The sequence below is a fragment of the Corvus kubaryi genome, unplaced genomic scaffold, assembly GCF_017639235.1.
Source record: "Corvus kubaryi isolate FWS band 111438036 unplaced genomic scaffold, C.kubaryi_AGA036_p1.0 37396, whole genome shotgun sequence".
NCBI classification, from domain to species: Eukaryota; Metazoa; Chordata; class Aves; order Passeriformes; family Corvidae; genus Corvus; species Corvus kubaryi.
Window position 1 is genome coordinate 16,720,105 of NW_024581135.1, and position 19,290 is coordinate 16,739,394.

Consider the following 19,290-nt stretch of genomic DNA (forward strand, 5'->3'; position numbering starts at 1 on the left):
ACCAACTGCTCAAAGCTATACAAAGTTCTGTGGTTTGTAATTTTGGTTTTGAAGAGGAAGGGAGATGGGGAATGTTATATATTTCAAGTCCATCTATATTGCTGTTGTAAATGTGAACCTGGGTAAACTTTTTTTAGGAGACAGAATTTTGTAAAACATACTGAGACAGTTTTTATCTAGCCTGTTAAGCTGGGGTTTTTTTCAGAGAATTTTCAATTTAAGGTAGCAGTTGATGCCACAATACTTCCTTAGTATCCCTACTCCATTTTGGAGTCTATGAGACTAAACATATTACTACAATTTTTATTTCATCTGACATATGGTGTATCAAGACAATGTGATCCTTTGAGAAATCTAGGCTGTTTTTTGAGACTTATGGTATTTTGTGGTCTGTTATGCATGCTTGATTATAAGTGGTATAAAAATGGACCTAAACATACAAACTGTTTAGACATAATGCTAGCTTCAAAATCTAATCCTGTTGATCTGGAACTAACTACAAAATTGTGTGTGTAATAGCTTGAAAATAACAATAAAATTCTAAATTGCTGCTAATTAGTATGTGATTCACAGTGCAAAGTAATACGTTTTTCCCTTTTTTTTTTGAGTTCTCTGATTTTTTGATATTTTTGTATGACCTCAATAATTTTCTCTGCCATGACTGATCACGTTAACTTCCTGTACTGCAGAAAATGCAATACGTGGCTTCTGGTGCTTGTCATGACGAAGTTGTTAGAACCATTGAGATTTCAGAATATGTCTCACTCCTTTTGCCACTTCCACTGATGGAACATGAGTTGGTAATTTCTATAGGTGTATTGTCTCAGTCCAGGAAAAAAATTGTTCCACAATCCCAGCTCTGCTTAGATTTTTAGGCTTAGCAATGTGTAAAAAGCACTATGCTGATCTAAGAAATTTCTTATTCTTTATATCAATGTATCAGCAAGTTGTACCACTTACTGGCCAAAAGTAGAGAAGAGCAGTGGTACTCTGGTGAACTTTTAAGGCCTTACTATCATTAATACCTCTACCTCCTCTGCACACTTGCTCATATTTGTGTCTTCTCTGCAGCTAGTATTTTATAGTGGTTTTTTTTTCCTTCTACCAAGCTATACACACGAAGTTGAATTTACCTCCACAAAATGGCAGCTATAAGCTCACTTTAAGTGCCTCATCCTTCCATGCATCTTTTAATATGATAAACTATTGTTTTATAATTATTGTCATTGCATTTGTACCTCAGTTGCCTTTCTCCCCCTTACCTACATAATAAAATGTCATCTTTACCTGAAACACATGTTCTGGAGGAGGTAGAGAAGGGCAGTGAAGAAAAATTGGGGGGTGAATAAATTCAAAAGTAATGCAAGGGGGTTTTTTGTCCTGGGTTTTTGTTGGTTTGTTTTTTTTTTTAGCTAATTTTTCTCAATTGTCTTTGGATATAACAGCTGAAAATATGTAGTGAAAGGGTTAAGTCAGCATGAAAGAATTCATTTCCACTTTAATGACCTAGCCTTGCTGGGTTAGGACGATGGGGAACATGCTTCTGACTTGTACTCCTATTGCCAATTAACACCTCCTATAACAGGTTGCCTCAGCTAGTCATTGAAGCAGAGGCAGTAGAAATAGTTTACATGCAGCTTGTTTTTCACACTAGTTGTTTAATACCCACAAAATTAAACTATTAAAAGGTTCTTTCTTAGCTTACTGGGAAAGAAATAAAGCATGATAGCAGTCATTGTTTGCTTGTGTGTCCTATGTTTGTGTTTAAATCATTCCAGTTACAAAAATAAATAGAAGTAGTAATGATTCTTTTATTTTACACAGTGATATGTCATTTGGTGCATTAAAGCTGAGATGTGCTTCACAGCACTTAAGTTGACTGCCTTTGGGTTTTTATTACAGTTGCCCCTGCAAAACTGAGTTTCTTTGAAACAGCTATGATGTATTTCAAAATCATCTTTTGTGCTATTAGCATGAAACCAGAGCAGTGTTTAAGATCCATCTAAACAATGGAAAGTGTATCCATTTGTGGAATATTTCTCAGTTCCTTGTGTAATTATTCAAGTCCACTTTCTATACCTATTTGAATAATTCTAAAATAGTACAAATAAAGAGCAGTGCTCTAAAATAACACTTTAGCTCACATTTAATAATAAAATTGGTTAAATAATTGATATCAGTTCACACTAAGAGAAAGGTGAAGTAATATACGTAAGAGTGTTAACAAATTTGCTAAAAGGCCTGAGTAGGTAACACTTCAAGGCGTTAGTTTTTATCCTGTAAGAATGGCAAATGCCTTTAACACTTCGTCAACAAGGGCTGCCCAAGTAAAGGACTGCTTTTTATATTGGATCATCTCTTTAACTATTTGAAACAAAAATAGTAACATGCATAATTTAATATTACAATGTAATTTTCTGTCCATAACTTGCATGTGAATCTTTTTCCCTTTCAAGTCTTACTAAAAAAAAAAAAAAAAAGTATTTTAATAGCAGTAACTTAATTTTATCAATTATTACTGAACTTGGAATTCTGCTATTCTAAATGAAAACAAACCTAAAGCTTGGTTGGGTTTTGTGAGGTGGTTATCAGGCAGTTCATTTCACTGACTGAAAGCATAAAGTTAATTCAGAAGAAATACCAGTTTTTTAGTAGCACATAACAGTATTTTTTACAGCAGTTCTTTAATTTTAATAATTACTGTATCCAGCTTATACATGCATAGTTGGGACAAAGAATGTTCAGTATTCCTTGCAGTTTCCAAATCTAATTTTTCTCTAATTCCCCAAGAAATAATCCAATAAACCTGTAGGTATGCAATATTCACTGTTTACTGTGGGATGGACAGTCTTCTAAAACTATGCAATGAGATAGCTGTTCTTTGAATATGATAATGTAACCAAAAGTACCAGCAGCTCTTTTGCATTGCAGACACAAACGCTTTCTTGTCTGCTTTCCTGATACCAGTTAATTTAATTTGGTGCTCTGCTTCGTAAGGATGGTGCTTCTTTGTTAAAGTTGGCAGGCAGTGAAGTTTATGAACAGTGGTAATAGCACATGCTGTGGAGGGTCAGTGTAAAATATTTGCCTCCATGTAGAGATTAGCTAATAAAATCTTTCTTCTTCTTTGCTTGATGAAAGAAAAGCATAAACTTTTGTGAAAGACTACCAGAAACAGGCCAAAGAGATCTCAAAACACTAACTGGTAGCTGGCTCCCACATACTGTGTAACTAACACGCAGAAGCTGGGGCTGTCACTCCAGGGCTGTGTTAGATTATCAGCCATTTGTGGAAAAGGAGGTGATCAGAGATGGAAGAAATTGGTTCTAGTTTCCAAATGTCTTTTTCTTCAAATCATCTAAAGTCAAGTAAGCTACTTGGAAGACCCAAGTTCCATTTGGTTTTATCTCTTAAATCTTTAAAAGTTTTGTGTTAAGAATTTGATGAACTTTGGTTTAGAATTTTCTATAGAAATACAAATGTGTGCTTATAGTATTTTATGTGGCAGTTTATCTTTGGTAGAAAAATAATTTCCTCCTCTAAATTCCTGAATTTCAGTACTCTTGAGCAGCTCATTGTAATCGATATTCAAGACAAAGGAAGGAATATTAACTTGAAAATTAATACACATAATTGGTACAGTGCAATGAGGACTTTAATTTTCTCATAATTTAGCTAGTAATTAAAATCTATAAGAAGAACAGAGCAGACGGAAAGGAGCTAGTGAGGTCACACAAAGAAGCATCAGTGACCAAGGAAATACTTGGTATGTGCTGTGTCTGAGATGACTGAGAATTAACAAACCTGCCTTGTGTACTACCATTAGCTAATTTTTACAAGTTCAGGTAAATTGGTTGAACTGCATGGTAAGAGTGGAAACTCATGTTTAATATTTTTACTGTCTCTTGCATGTGCTTAAAATGAAGCAGTGAAGTATGCAGTTGATACCTCCTAATCCTTAATGTAGTAATTTCTATATATATTTAAACACATTTAGTATGTAAATTCCTTCACGGTAAATACTGTGGCTTTAAAAAAAAAATCGCAAAAGCTAAGCAAGTTGGTTTACACCAATGAAAAATTCCTTTATGAATTAGCAATGTTTCTTATGCTGAAAAGAAATTGTTGGCTATGGGTGGTGGCAACAGGAATTCAATGTAAGTTTTGAAAACAATTTTATCTCATAGAATGCCTAAAGATTTGATGAAGTATAATATTAAGTATCCCCTCGTCTGGACCCAGCATCAAGGTAAATGAGCATTTGGATGCTCCAAGGAGTGTAGAAATCATAAGGAAATATTTAGGAACACCCTGTCTTAATTCCTACTTTCACCTGAACTAAAGGTTGATTCATTTGCCTTGTTACAGAAAGAAAATGTATTAATGTTTGTCTTTGTTTGTTCCCTGTAAGTGGTGAATCTACTGACTGATCCTAAAATGAGAAAAATTTTGAAGAATAAGCTCTTACAAGTTGAGGACACCAGCATCTATATGGAGGACAGAGCTGTGATTAATGCCTCAGCTGCAGGACAGCTGTCAGTGTGATTTTAAGAGACGCTAGAAATTCCATAGGGGAGAGCTCATTCAAGAGCTGGAGTAAATTCTAGTTCAAGCTCCTGATTTTTGAGAAGTTAGTCTCAGTCAAACATTAAGATTAGCCTTCCAGAAATCATGGAAGTATTTGTGCTAATCTGGGGGAGATTTTTATTACACGATTCTTTATTTTAAAAATTACTGAATGCTGTAATGGGATGGTTGCTTACAGTGAAATGTTAAACCAGATCTGGAGCAAATGTAGAATGCATTTGGTGATCACAGCATGGGTATTACGGTTCTTCCTAAAGCACAAGGTTACTTACTAGTTATTTTTATCTTCCCTTTAGACCATCTCTGGTCTAGAACTGGTAGAGAACTGGGAGAGCTTTATGTATGAATAAAGGGTTTTGTTAACAGACTAGGAAGTTACTTTTAAAATTAAAACTCAACTTACATGGGCTTTTTTCTTAGCATTAAGTGGCAACATGAGTCTTTGTGCTTTCCAAATTCTAAGTGAACAGTGCTAAGTGAATAGACTTAAAGCAGGACAGATAAAGTTAAAAAAGTAAACTGACATGTTTATGGAGAAAAAAACATAGGAACACCATTAAAAAATGATGGGGCATTTGAAGCTTTGCCAGTCAAACAATTTAATTGTAGAAAATTCGGTGTAAATAATGCAGGTGCTCTGCCCATTTGGTTCTGGGAAATGTTCTGAAGAACTGAAGAACAGAGTTTTCAGTGTGAGTGCTAGAGGAGCACTTCTCCACGGGAGTATCTCACTGTTGGACTAGGGCTAAGCCAGGGAAATACTTGATGAAGGGGTGAGGTTGATGAAAAATGGACCTTTGCTGAGAATACTATGGAAGGTGAAAAGTAGGGAAATCTGCTGGAAGAAAAGGCCAAAGTGACAGAAGAACTAGCAATGAGTAGTAAGAAATGAGGAAGGGCAAATATGGAGAGATGATGGTCAGCAGTGTCAAAGTTGGAAACAGAGGTTTGAAGCTGTTAGGAAGTGGGTATGGTTGACAGATCCATGCATATATGTGAATTTCAGAATACAAAGATTGGATTTATAATATAAAGCTTAGATCTAGAACTAATAGATTCATTGACTTTAGGGGGGAAAAAACGCACAACTGAATTTTCTTACTGTCTTTAAGGCTTTATTCTGAAGACTGATGTTTTTCTGTGTGTGTGAAAATCAAAGTATGCAGAAAGGATTATTCCTATACAAATGTAATGTGTTGATGACTTAAGTATCTGATTTTATCTTCAGGAAGTAATGGCTTGTGTTGATTGCTGTGTCTTGTTTGATGTCGTGTGGATGCATGTTGTGTTGAATTTTTTCACTTAAAGTGAAAAGTTAAGAATTTATTAGAAACTTTTTTCCCCCAATTTTGCTTATAACTGTGGAATCAAAGTTCTAAGTCTACAAAGTATTTGTGTAAAGGCACCATTTTTTCTCTTTTAACTTGAAGTATCTTTTTTTTTTTGGCCATACCCATAGTTGGTTTGTTGCCCTTCTAAGTTTACATCACCTCATGCTGAAGTAAGCTGTCTTTACAGTGGAAATTTGTTGTACACAATTTGGTAATCAAGTAATGCATTTGCTGTTAATTGGCTGTAATGAGGTATGCTGATATGGAATTCTGTATATAAGAGCAACATTTCTCTTGCTCCTCAAGAAAGGGACATTTAAACTGCTGCCTCCTGTGTTTTTCAATTTCAACAGTACATAGAACCTGTTTCAACCAATCATTCACACCTGGGACAGTTGTGCTAATTTTTGAATAACTACTCATAAGGCAAAGAGCAAAGTATTTTGTTCACAGCTTTTCCACCTAGGGATCAGAGGTCCGTTTTTTCTCTCACTGTACCAGTGTATCTGCAAAGTACTCCCATAGCCTTTTATCTGCAAGTCCTCTTTAGCTGAAAGCTGATGAAGCAAAGGGAAATTGCTGTTTGTGTTGGTGCCAGTTAATCATGCTAGCCCAGCAGCATTTACATTCACACCACTGTAAGAAACACATAGTTAATTGGAGAACTGGCCATATTTTACAGCTGACGAAGGTTAGCATTGCAGCAAGGCTGACTAATGGAAACTTAGATCTGACTCTTAGCCTGAGTGTCTTGTAACAGGTTTGTATCCAGTGTAGTACTTGCCTGCTTTATATTTGACTGGTTCTGGTAAGGTTGCTCTTTAGACTGTGTTGTTTGGGGTGGGGGAAGACAAGATGATGGTTAGGTGACCTATTACAAAATAATGTTAGTGAAGGAAGGTGCTGTAAAGAAGGGTTTGGGGATTGGGTGTGTGTTTTTTTTGTTTTGTTTGTAACAACTGCATCTAACCCACAAAGTCACAATTACGTATGCATTTTTCTGTAAGTTTTGTAGTATACAAAACAGAAGAAAATATTTAGAAACTGCAGAATAACAATGATGGTGAAAATAATTGTTTATTCTTTTTATAGGGGCCACCAACAGATGCTCCTGCGGTCGATACAGCGGAACAGGTTTATATCTCTTCCCTTGCACTGCTCAAAGTAAGTGTTCTGTGTGCATACTATGTCTGAATATAATGCTGGAGATAGAGCACCTGGCAGCTGTCCAAAGTTATTGGACTTGTGTTGCCTAAGTGCTGGCCAGACTAATATTAAGAATAAATTAATACTGATTAGAACCCTCAGAAACTTACTTTAATTAGTTCTTTCATTGGCTTTGTTTTTACTATTTTATAGTTTGTTACAGTTTCCAAAAGTGCTACAAGTTGCAAATTAGCTATAGATCAACAAAGGCTGAAAGAACTACCTCAAATCAAACTCGAACCTTCTGTTAAACATATGGTGTCATTTGGTCTTTATTCCAGATGTTGAAGCATGGTCGTGCTGGTGTCCCTATGGAAGTTATGGGTCTGATGCTTGGGGAATTTGTTGATGATTATACTGTGAGAGTGATTGATGTTTTTGCAATGCCACAGTCTGGAACGGTGAGTTCTTTGCATCTAGACGTTGAAAATTTTATTTGCTTGTTTGTTTTTTTCCTTATGGTAAATATATTTTTTTAAAAAGCTTTTTGTGCTTTACCTCATTGAAGCAATCTGAAGGTATAAGCTGCAAGTTTTAATACAAACAAGTCTAATGGTTAAAGGGTTTCAGTAAAAAAAAAAAATGTAGTCAAAACTTATTTTTTAGTAAAGGCTAGTACTTAAGTGTGTCTATCAATATATGCAGATGTTATGTCCTTATGTATGTATAAATATATTGGTATAACGTGACTTATAAGGCTTATAAATGGATAACTTTCAGAACTCATATCCTATGAGCCAGCAGAAAGATTCAAAATGTAAAAGGTTTGATTAGGAGTGTAGCATGCCCTTAATTCTGATGGTGCTATAGATAAACTTCACACTAGATATACTTCAAACTTGCTCTCTTTGACAGACCTTAGTTGCATGTCTCTTAAATGATACTTCTGTGATTTGAAAAAAATACGTATTTAAATTTTGAGTACAATATCCATTTTATGAACAGATTAAAGAGATGTGTCAAGGGGCATAATTGGAATTTATGATTTTTATTTTGTGTAACTAGAATGAAATGTTCTTAAAACAAGCATGGAATGATTCCTTTGTAACTCAGAGCTGCACTCCATAGAATTTTCAAATCGTTTTGTCCTGAGTTTATTCTATACATGTGCATAATATAAAAATCTGCAAAAAGCCAGTATGTTGAATAAAATGTGTAGTGCTGAACTTGGGAAAAACAACAGGCCACTGTGTGCAGACCAAACAGAGGAGAAAAATGTGAATTCCTGTGCCTATTTAATCATGTTTATTCATAGTAAAGATTACTTAAAAAGCAATTCAGAATAATCTTTCAGTATTTTAAAAATCACATTGAAATACATTTCCAAAAATTACATTTTGCGTTTAAGGGAGTTCTGTCACGTAGTACTAAAGTATTCAGGTTGCCTTTTTAAACAGATGCTTATGAATATTTTTGTTTGTGCAAAGTTACAAGTTAAAAGATAATATTGCTTCATGTACAACTACTATGATTTTTGTCTGTCTTTTAAATTAGGGTGTCAGTGTGGAGGCAGTTGATCCTGTATTTCAAGCAAAAATGTTGGATATGCTGAAACAGACGGGAAGGTAAGTCACTGTAAAGAGGGCTGACAGTAACAAGTACTCCCTCCACAGTTTTTTGAAGAAACAGCTGGCTTTCTGCAAAACTAGTGCTCTAAGGGCTATTAATAATGTTTAAAAATGAAGAATTGCCCTAGAAATTAGGAGAGTAGCTTAGCATGTAATTCAGTCCCCCTCATGCATTTCAATTGTCGGGAGATTGTCACTCCTGTTAAACCTACAGCTTTGATTATCGCCCAGATAGATTAGAATGCTGCTCAGTTTAGCATAGGCGATTACTACACAGTACCTGCTTAAAAGACTGATTTTTTTATTTAACCCTTTAAATAAGATTTAAAAAATTTTTGAAGTTACAGCTTATTCATGAGCAATGTTAATGAAAAGAAAGGGAAAATAATTTTGTAAAAGATCCTAGTATTTAAACAAATTTTATTTCACTCCTACCTCTCAACAGTTGTCGTCTGCTTGCTCAAATTCTTTTACTGTGGGAAAAACTTCAAAATTAGTGTTACGAAAAGGCTCAGCAGCTGAACAGAACAGTGCAAATTGCTTTTTGACTGAGTTCCTAGTTCTACTGCTGGTTTAATTGATATTTAATCCTTTCCCACCGTTGGTTCCCGTTGTCCATGTCTGAAATGGACTTTCTGCCGTGAAAATTCAACCTTCGATGCCAAGGAGTTAAAAAGTGGATATTTACTCAAGTGCTGAAAGGGTAAAAACTGGTTCAGGGAAGGTGTGGTAACAGGGTGAAAAACTGAAAGCATGATCTACCACTGCTAATGTGTATCCCTTAATGATAGCCCTCTTTTGTCGCATTTATTCATGTCCATGTTTTCACCATACTGTGGTGAGTAATTTAAATATTACTAATGGTGTTTTTTTCACAGCTTATCCTAATTTATGCCCTGATATATTCCTACTTCTTCTTGTGATAGGTGTTTATATTTTTAAGACTCTCAATGTCCTTTTTGTTTCAGACCTGAGATGGTAGTTGGTTGGTACCATAGTCATCCTGGCTTTGGCTGTTGGTTATCTGGTGTAGATATCAATACTCAGCAGAGCTTTGAAGCCTTATCAGAAAGAGCTGTTGCCGTGGTGGTGGATCCCATTCAGAGTGTAAAAGGAAAGGTATAGTAGGCTTGCTTTTTATTTTTAAGGTACTTCAGTAGGATTTAATATAGAAGCACTGTAAATACGTGTAAGTACGTGATTTTGGAGGCCCATACTGTATTTAAAAAAAAATTAAAACAAAAATCTCATTGTAAATGAAAATATTTCCAGTTTGTTCTGCATCTTATATCGGTCCTGAAACAGGCTGGAAGTCTTTCATATTGTCAGTACACATAACCAGTCATAATCCTCTCAATATTTTGTTATTTAGGTGTGACTCAACAGGTTTATAACTAATAATCCAAGTATACATTGTTTTATATATTACAATTTAGGCACAAAATCAAAGATCCATTACTAACAGATTGGAATAGGTTCAGCTCCTTAACATGGGTACTAAGAATGCACTGATTTGCAGGCATTGCATATGATGAATGGTATTAAAATTTCTATTCAAAATGTTTTGGGCAATAAAACTTTACAGAGAAGTTGGTATTAAACATTTGGATTTTTGAGAAGTGTGCAGATAAATGATTAAGTACGTTAAATTATTATGAAAAGAGATTAACTTGCAAAGCATATTGGGTTATAGTTGTCCTTTGTTGAAATCTCTTTTGTTCTTGTTTAGTTCTCTTTTTATTTCTTTCTAGCCCCATATGCCATTTTCCTATTTCCTGCCTCATGACAGCAGGGAGCAGCTCTATTATCACCTTCACAGAGCTGTCTGCAAATGTGAGAGGCAATTCGATTTTGCTCAACCACAGGGAGAGTGGATTAGAAAAACTACAGAACGTACAGAAATTGGCTAGGTGGTTTACTGCTTTAAAATACTGCTGAGGTGTTTTGTTTGAGCATGCACTCCCATTGTATTGTAGAATAATTATTGAAATGTGTCATGGTATATATGGATGATATTCATGTAAATTTATAAATATTTTAAAAGTGTTTATCTTCTATAGAACTGTAGTATCATATTTCCTGTGAGGCAGATCTTATTAAAGCTACCAAACACTATGGGTTCTCTTAATTTCATAGCCGAATGTTCTGAAGCCACAGTTGCATTTTCAGTTGTTTTTTTTTTAATTCAGAATTTTATAGCAAATATGTTTATGTAACAGGCAGTTGAAAAATTATTAGCTTCTGGTTGTTTGGAAGCTATTAGTCCTCTGTATAAATTTTGTTCCTTTTTAAATTACATAAAGAGTAGAAGAAAATACAGGTAGTCTGGAGGGAGGGGGGAAGATGCAATAGAACACTTAATTATTCCTGACTTATTTTTCCTAGAACTTTTATTTTCCCACTCCAATAGAAATGTTGAAATAGGATTCTTTTTATTTTGTCAAAATATAATTGTCAAGACTATTACTAGTAATTAATTTAGACCTCACTAGCTATTAAATCCATTAAGAATAAAAGCCTCCCAATAAGTCACACTACTGTTATAACACATTTGCTGACTAAGTGCTTCTTTTTAAAGTAATTTTATTGCTGCTGTTGTTTGACATAGATGTCTATCTTTGAGATCTTTGAGTTCTTCAATAAAGTAATCTTTGGCATATTTATTTTGAATGTGAATAAATTTTTGTCCATCTAAGCATTTCTCAGTTACAGCTGCTCTTATGGCATTGCTGCCAGTACTTGAGATTACTGGAAGTCTTCTAATGTTTGTTTTTCATACACGTTTTTAGCTGCTACAGTCAGATTAAATTACGTTCTCAGGTTTCACATTAAAAAAAATTTACATCTGTCATGTTTCTGGCAAGTGCATCCTTTAAAGCTTAGAAATAAAAAGAATCTCCCAAATTATGAATACCACTTGTAATTAACTTCTTGATTTGGAAGATGTGGAATGTGTTCGACTTTTACGATCCTAGTTGGCAAGATCACTTATACTAAAATGTGTTTGGATTTTAAATGAACTGAAAGAAGAACAGATATATTAGAGTCAGGGGGGTTTCTTAGGTCAGGTTTCAGTGCTTCATGTGCCTGGCTAACTTATTATGGCACCCAGAGCCTCTTTGTGTGCTAGAGAGCTCAAGCTTAGCCTATTTCAGGGAAGTATCTGCATTTGTCAGCAAATGAAGAACCACTTGCAGAGGTAATTTTGGTGGTGTAGTAACCACTGTACTGGTGGGGTTTAGCTACATGAGTCCAAGATCATAACTCATTGTACCTTATACTGGCATGACTGTCTGGCAAAAAAATACAGTGAACATGTGGCATAGAAGATTTTAATATGGTGTGTTTTGTCTGAGATTAGATGTATTTAAAAGCAAAATCCAAAATAACACATCAGCTAATTTTAAACCTGCCTCAGGGCAGGTCCATGCCCATATAAATTGCTATGGTTTATGGTCAGTGAAGCAGTCATGGTTGTGCTAGTGAAGAATAACTGGGGCAGAGGTTATTTTCATGTGTCAGAAAGTTGCAGTGAATTCTGATGAGGAACCTCAGGTTCACCTTGACTAGCTAAAACATTGAAAAGCAGTTTGCCCTGTTACTGTAGAAAATGAAAATTTGTTCTTTGTTAACTGCCTCATCTCCATACGTGTTTTCTACATAGGACAGGGCTGTATGATTGCAGTTTAAAGATAAGTATACCTGTAATTCTCATCAGTTAAAAGAAAAAAAACAAAGTCACTTTATGTCTTAAAGCCAATGAGCAGAAATAAAAAGTCACATAAAATCCTTATATAAAAATACACCACTCATATAGATCTGTGGATTAAATGCCAACTGCTTTAATGACCATTTTAGGACTGGGATATTTTTGCATAAATATAGTAGGACACATGAAGGACAAGTAATTTTAAATACTGATCTTACTACTCTACATACATATTCTTGCACACAAAGTATGTTTTTTCATGACTGTGTACCATATTTTGCAATATTTAGGCTCATAGTGCTCCAGTTGTCTGTAAAATAAACTCGCAGCAGATCAGTGAGCTTTAACTGAGGGTCAGTGTTCTCAGAACCCAGAGAGGAAAAGCTTTGTTTTGACTTTTCTTTTTTTTTTTAGCTTGATTTCTTTGAATGAAGTCAAAATAAACATCCTGAAATATGGCCAGTGGGGCAACCTGGCTAGCTGTTGTTTCATTTTTTACTTACTAATAAACCTTTCTGTTATCCCCTCCAGTTTTCCAATCTGTGCAATGAAAGCTGTAATACATATTTAGAATATTCCACAGAAGCAGTAATTTCATTAGAGATCTGGAATAAAGCTAAATATTGACATTTCATATTTATTTCCAATATACACTTTGAAATGTCTGTACAGAGAACCATAAACCTTTGCCAAATGTTAAAAATAAGTGTGTTTTTTTGGACCTTAACTTAGCAGCTGTTCATCACCTCATAAGGAAAATATATCTACATCAAACCCACTGTAACATAGTATCTTTAACTCCAAAAGCATTAACTTACTGTGTTGCACTCATAGTATTGGTAAATTAAAAAAGAAAAATGTGGTGTTTTCTTTTTTGAGCTGTTTTAAACTTTAGATCTTTAGTATAACGAAGTCACCATTTTAAATGATTTGTTCTTCTGAGAGAATTAACTGGTTTCCCTTGATTAATAACTGCTTGCATAAGGATCGGTAAAATATCCAAAACTGTCGGAAGTCCACTTTGTACATCTGAGAAGCTCATTGGCACTTGCGGTGTTTAGGAGGATTGGTAGCAAAATCTCTTAGGCATACAGCAAACTTTCATTTCTGTTAAGCCATATTTTTTCCTAGCAAGCACTGATAGAAGTATTTGTAGGAAGATCTGTTGGTTCATGGCAAAATTCTTTTTTTTAATTGTTTGCTGAGGAAAATAGTTGTCTTTGCAATTACTTTTTTATAAATTCTCTTTCAGTCACCTCTGACAGATAAAAACAAATATGCTATGCATCTTAATCTTGTGCTTAAACCAGATCCTGCCACTTTGATAAGAGGATTTTGCTGTGGTACTTCATCCTTAACTTACACTCATTCAGATGGTAAAAGAAGAAAAAATGCATACATTTGGGTAGCCTGGAAAATCAAAGTAATTCTAGTTGAGAGTGATCTGTGTAGATCATCTAGCCCAACTTTGTGCTGAGCACAGTGTCAACATTGAGTTCAGGTCAGCTCACTTAGTGTTTTGTCCATTTGTGTCTTGAGATTCAACAGCTTCATGGCAATTCCTGTTCCAATATTTTATTTTTCTTGCAGTTGTTTTTTTCCCCTTGTATGCATATAGCCAGCAGCTCCTCTTTTCAGTTTATTGCTATTGTCTCCTGCCACATACATCATTGAAGAACCTTGTTCTGTGGCCCAAGCAAGCTCTTCTGGAACTGGAAGGTTTTTTATTTCAAAGAGTCAGAATGTGGGCTGTAGTTTGGAACCACTTTGTGCATGCAGTTTCTTTTCATTGGTAGTTGAAAATTGCTTTCTTTTGTTCAACTTATGAGATCATTAGAATTTTCTTCTAAATGGAGTAAAAAAATGTGCTGAACTTTATCATTTGTTCTTTTACTAATTTTTGAAGTATGAAAAAAATTACTCTTATCATGCTAGAGGGAGAGAAAGATACGTGCTGGTTTTATCCTCCTTACACAAATAAAGACCCTGAGGAGAGCTGGAGGACTTGTTTTAGCAACCTCTTTCCCCTTTTTTGTCCATTGGTACTTGTAAATCTAGGTGACAGTTGTATGTAATTAGTCACGTATATGAGCATTACGGGTTTGTTAATACATTACTTCAGTTTTTTACTCTTCAGAGTAATAGATGGTCATTTTGTTGAGTGCTTATCATAAAAGTAGTGATTTGCAAGTAGTTTTGATCTCTTTTGCTACTTTTATGCTCCGGTTTAGATTAAATTGTCTGTATATGACACTGTTTCAGATTGGTGAGTTCCGTTTTTGTGCTGCAAATCTTCCCAGTTTATCAAGGCAAATATGTGTGTGAATGGTTTCATAATTTGGTAATTAGTTGTTAGTCTAAAATACTGAAACCAATAGCTGACAGTGATTCAACAATTAATTTCCTGAATATTGGAATTACCATCCAGCTTCAAGATTTTCTTCAGCTGAACACGTCTTACACTAGTTTTTTGAAAGATTGCATGGTTTTAAACCTCCACTCTTTTATCAAAGTGCTGTTATTTTTCCTTTGAACTTGTCTTTTTCCCTTCTTTGTTTGAATTAACCACAAGATTTAGAAACGTTGTTTTTTAAGAAGGCAGAAAAGGAGCAGTCCTTCAAATGAGATTTGTGGAGTCACTAGTGTAATGCCTGAAATTTAAAATAGCCCATTAAGTTTGTGAGAACTATAAGCAGATTGGAGCCACCTAACAAGACTTTTTTAATATACCCAAGTCCTCCACCCACTTCATGTGCATGTCTTGATCTTTGCCGTAGTAAGTCTTCTAAGACTTCTAAAACACAAGTGAATTCAACAGTCTTTAGGGTACAGTTAAAAATCAGTAACACTGTAGAAATTAGTAGTTAAAAACAACAAAACAGTAAATTGACTGTATTGTCACTACTTTAGAGACATGTCTGTTCATTGTGAATTATTATGCAGATAGCATTTAGAAGAAAATGTATTTTAAAACATGATGCCTACAATTTTGTCTCAGAATCTTTTATACCTGGAACAACTTCCATTGTTAGAACTGGATTTGCTAATACTTTTCTATTGTAAAGGGAAAAATCCTAAAATGGTTAACATAACTTTGCAGTGTGTAATTTTGATTGGAGTATCAAGAATATGTTTCTGAACATTTTGCATGTATAGTACATTTGCATACTCTCACAGTACTGTGCTATTCCTTACCATTGACTGGACAGAAACATCCTAGTTTGATCTAGGCAAGAGCTGGGTTTCAATAGGAAGGAGCTTGGTTTGGAGAGTAAGGAAGTTGTGTGTGCTGGGTTTGATCACTGTTGGTTCAGTAAAGATTGATGTTCTTTTTCCTGGAAAATCATCTTTGTAGGAGATTAATTGCATCTGCATCACAGTGTGGGCCACTTGGTGTTTTCAGTTCAGGCTGCGTAAACCTAGGTATAAACTAAAAAGTTTTATTACTGCCAGTGCACCAGTCTTTTGTTACATTTTCTAGAGTAGTTACATGTATCCAGATTAACATATTTTGCATATTTTACTTCCTCTTTTCTTAATGGAGTGCTGAAATTGTTAATATCAATGCTAATGTTCTAAAATTTGTTATGTAATGTCCTTTGGACTTGTTGTGATTTAATTAATTAATGTATGTCTACCTACTAAACCATTTACATAGGTTACTTCAGTTCATGCCCTTCCCTAAAACAGAAAGTTCCAAGACTTCGTTGAAAAGTATTAAATGTTTAATTTCCTTTTGCTGTGGTGGATGTAGAATAGTCCATTTATGTTCATTAAGGCATATAGCTTTAAAACTTGTGGCTCAGCTACTTGGGAGTTATGGATGCATGCCCTCACTTGTCAAGATAAATGTATTATGCTGTAGTTCTCTTCCCCTTCCAGTATGGATATTGAAGTTGTACTGCAGATTTGACCACAAGTAAATAATTCTCCAAGGATAGAGAAGGAAAATGCACATACTCCTAGGAATATGTTTTCCAGAGCTAAAATTGACATTTTATAAATAATTTCCATGTTGCAAACTTCAAAATCACAATCACAGCAATTCAGCGATATGCATTTGGCATGAGACAGTTTCAGTTCTTAGTGCTTTTCATTGGAAATGGCATAAAAAATATGATTTCTTTGAATTTTTTATGTTGTGGGCTTGCAGGGGACAGAAGATGTTCTTCACTTGTAGTTGTCTAACAGTGCATGGCAGCATAAATAACGAAATGGTCATAAACCTGAGCTGCACTTCTCTGGTCACGTGTTCCATTTCATTTTTAAAGAATCTAGGAACAAACTAAGCAGTTGATAACAGGTCAGTTGCAGGTGATAAAAGAGATTTTAGATGGGACATTACTTCTTTTTCCACACCTGGCATAACCACACTCTCTCCTTTGCAGTTGTCTTGCAGCACTGGTATGTTTGTTCATAAACATATGGCATAAACAATACATCACTATTGGAATTCCAAGGACACAATGCATTTTTAAAGTCACCATATGCCGTGGATTCTTTGCTGGAAAAATATTGATGTTAGATTTTAAAAAAAATTTAAACAATAAAGGCTGACTTACTCCTAACTGAAGTTAAAATATAGTGGGACTTGAAAAACAGGACTATTTCATTCAGTATTGTTTGGAAATTTAATATTGGAGAGATTTAAGGATCAAGTGTGTAAAGTGCTCTTGAATTAATTTTTTTTTTTTTTTTAAATACCCCATGAAGTTATGAAGACTGTTTTAGAAAAACTGATTATATATATATAAGTATTCACACTTTCAGGAGAAGCTAAAAGAAGTCTGGCTACTAAACATCCTAAATTTTAATCAAGTCATTATTTTTAATAACTATGTGGAGACTATAAGAGGCCAGATTTTTATCTAGCTAGCAGTTGAGGTGTCCAGTGCTCATCTTAGATTGTGAGTAAATTTGAATCATATTAATTATAGCTGTCCTGAAATATACACAGAACAAAATTGTAAATTTTCTTTCTAAAAATACATTATATGGACTCTAGTGTGGGCTGTTGACCCCAGGCAAATGCTAAAAAAATGCAGTATAGTTATTGTTTCTCAGATTATTATGCATTTTGAAGCTAAGACAGATGTACAAAAAGATGTAGTTTTTATTTTGTATTGGCAGCTTCCAAATATTTAGTATCTATTTCCAAGAACTGCAATTAGTAAAGCATCCATGGTACTGAAATCCACACATCCCACAAGCTAATTATATTTGCAAGGTCAGATTGAATACATATTTTCAGAAAAATAAAGGGTTATATAAATGTGTCTTCTACTTGGCTGTTAAATCACAGTTTGTTGATCTGGAGTATAATGTGTACAATTCACAAATTTGTCTGATAACAGAAAGTGGTGTGTGATTGTGTTTATTTTACTAACCAGTATATTCACAGCAATCACTTCCAAATATCTCTCCAGTAAAGATGTGTTAATTACAAAACAGACAAGGTCTTCTATTATATTAAAGCTACTAACAAGAAGACAGCAGGAATCACACATGTAAATAGCATCATCAACCCCTATTTTAGTCCTCTGTTTTGATCTGTGAGTTGCGCATAGACCAAAGGTGCTATTAAAGACTCAGTATATGAAATAGGCAGCATTATATGAACAAAATTTATTCAACAAGAAAACAGACCTTTAACATGAATTTAACAAGCCTGAGAAATTATAAACTCTCATATGCTGCAGATTCATGCAGCGATAATAAACAAAAAAGGAAAGTAAGAGGTTTCCTTAAGCTAGCCAAACTGCTAATGGTTTTGTTATAAGCTGTCTGCTGTTGAAATGACCTCTGAAAAGTCTGGAGACACTTACACAAGGAAAAATTAAATGGTCAGAGTGGTGAAAGAGTTGCACTATGGAAGTGCCTTTTAAAAAAAAATTACCTTCAAATTTCTGGAAAACATCCCAATAGCGTAGACTTCTGGCTAACTTTTTAATGTCTTTTTAGAAAAGGAATTTAGCATGAATCTTGGAAACAAATTTTTACTAAAAGAGTACATGCTGCATTATATTATACAGGTAATTTAAGTACAATGAAAGCTTAAAATTTTTGGTTGGGAAATACTGACGTTTTACAACAAAAATCTAAGCAGCCAAGTGGTGGTTTGTACTGGGTTTAATTAATCCTTAGAAGTTCTTTGTTCAAAATACTGCATCTAAAGTTTGCATCATAGAATATGGGGTGACCATGTTTCTGTCATCAGCCTGCATCATTCTGTACTTCGAAATACACAAACATAGAGAGGAGACTTCAACTTGTACACACCTCCAAGTGCTCACTGGGGCTTTTTTCTTGGATCTTACTGTGGCATAATTAACACCTACTTCACCCATTGCTCATTAGTACACTGGACATTAATGAGTCTATTTATTTTTATGTAATCCTCTAAAGGCGGGACTGATTTATGCTCGCTGTGAAAAAAGCAACTACATTTCATAGAAATGAATATGTAGGATTTATTGTTGTATTTATGTTTTTATTGTGTATTAGGTCTAAATTTAGCCTCCAGGTTGCTGAGCATGTTAGTTTCTTTAAGATGGTTGCTATAGTGATAGCAGAAAATTCCTTTAATCTTAGTGTAGTTAAAGTATTTAGTTACCATTGGTCATCAGAGTGCAACTAAGATGAAAAATAGCATTTGCACATGTACTTTTTGTACCCCTCTGAGATTGCAGGAATTGCAATTTTAAAAGCATATTTGTGATTTGTGATTTCAGTTTTTCATATGGCTTTCTGTTAGATTTATATTTTTTCTACTTAGGAAATACTTGCATGGCATTCCTTCAGGAGGACAGATAGATAGTGCAGTATATTGCCATGCAGCTTGTACCTGAAACATAATGAACGTTACTTCTCGTCAGAATTAAGATGATTG

The 19,290-nt window shown here is 34.5% G+C and overlaps 1 protein-coding gene across 3 annotated transcripts in view; it reads left to right on the top strand.

Moving 5' to 3' along the window:
* The window catches only part of PSMD14 (proteasome 26S subunit, non-ATPase 14), a 46,650-nt gene that overhangs the window by 15,450 nt on the left and 11,910 nt on the right, over positions 1 to 19,290 (top strand). For all 3 annotated transcript variants that reach the window (XM_042040848.1, XM_042040849.1, XM_042040850.1), the window contains 4 exons: positions 7,011 to 7,082; positions 7,406 to 7,525; positions 8,619 to 8,689; positions 9,661 to 9,811. In XM_042040848.1, coding sequence (XP_041896782.1) covers positions 7,011 to 7,082; positions 7,406 to 7,525; positions 8,619 to 8,689; positions 9,661 to 9,811 — 414 coding nt within the window. The remainder of the gene's footprint in view (positions 1 to 7,010; positions 7,083 to 7,405; positions 7,526 to 8,618; positions 8,690 to 9,660; positions 9,812 to 19,290) is intronic.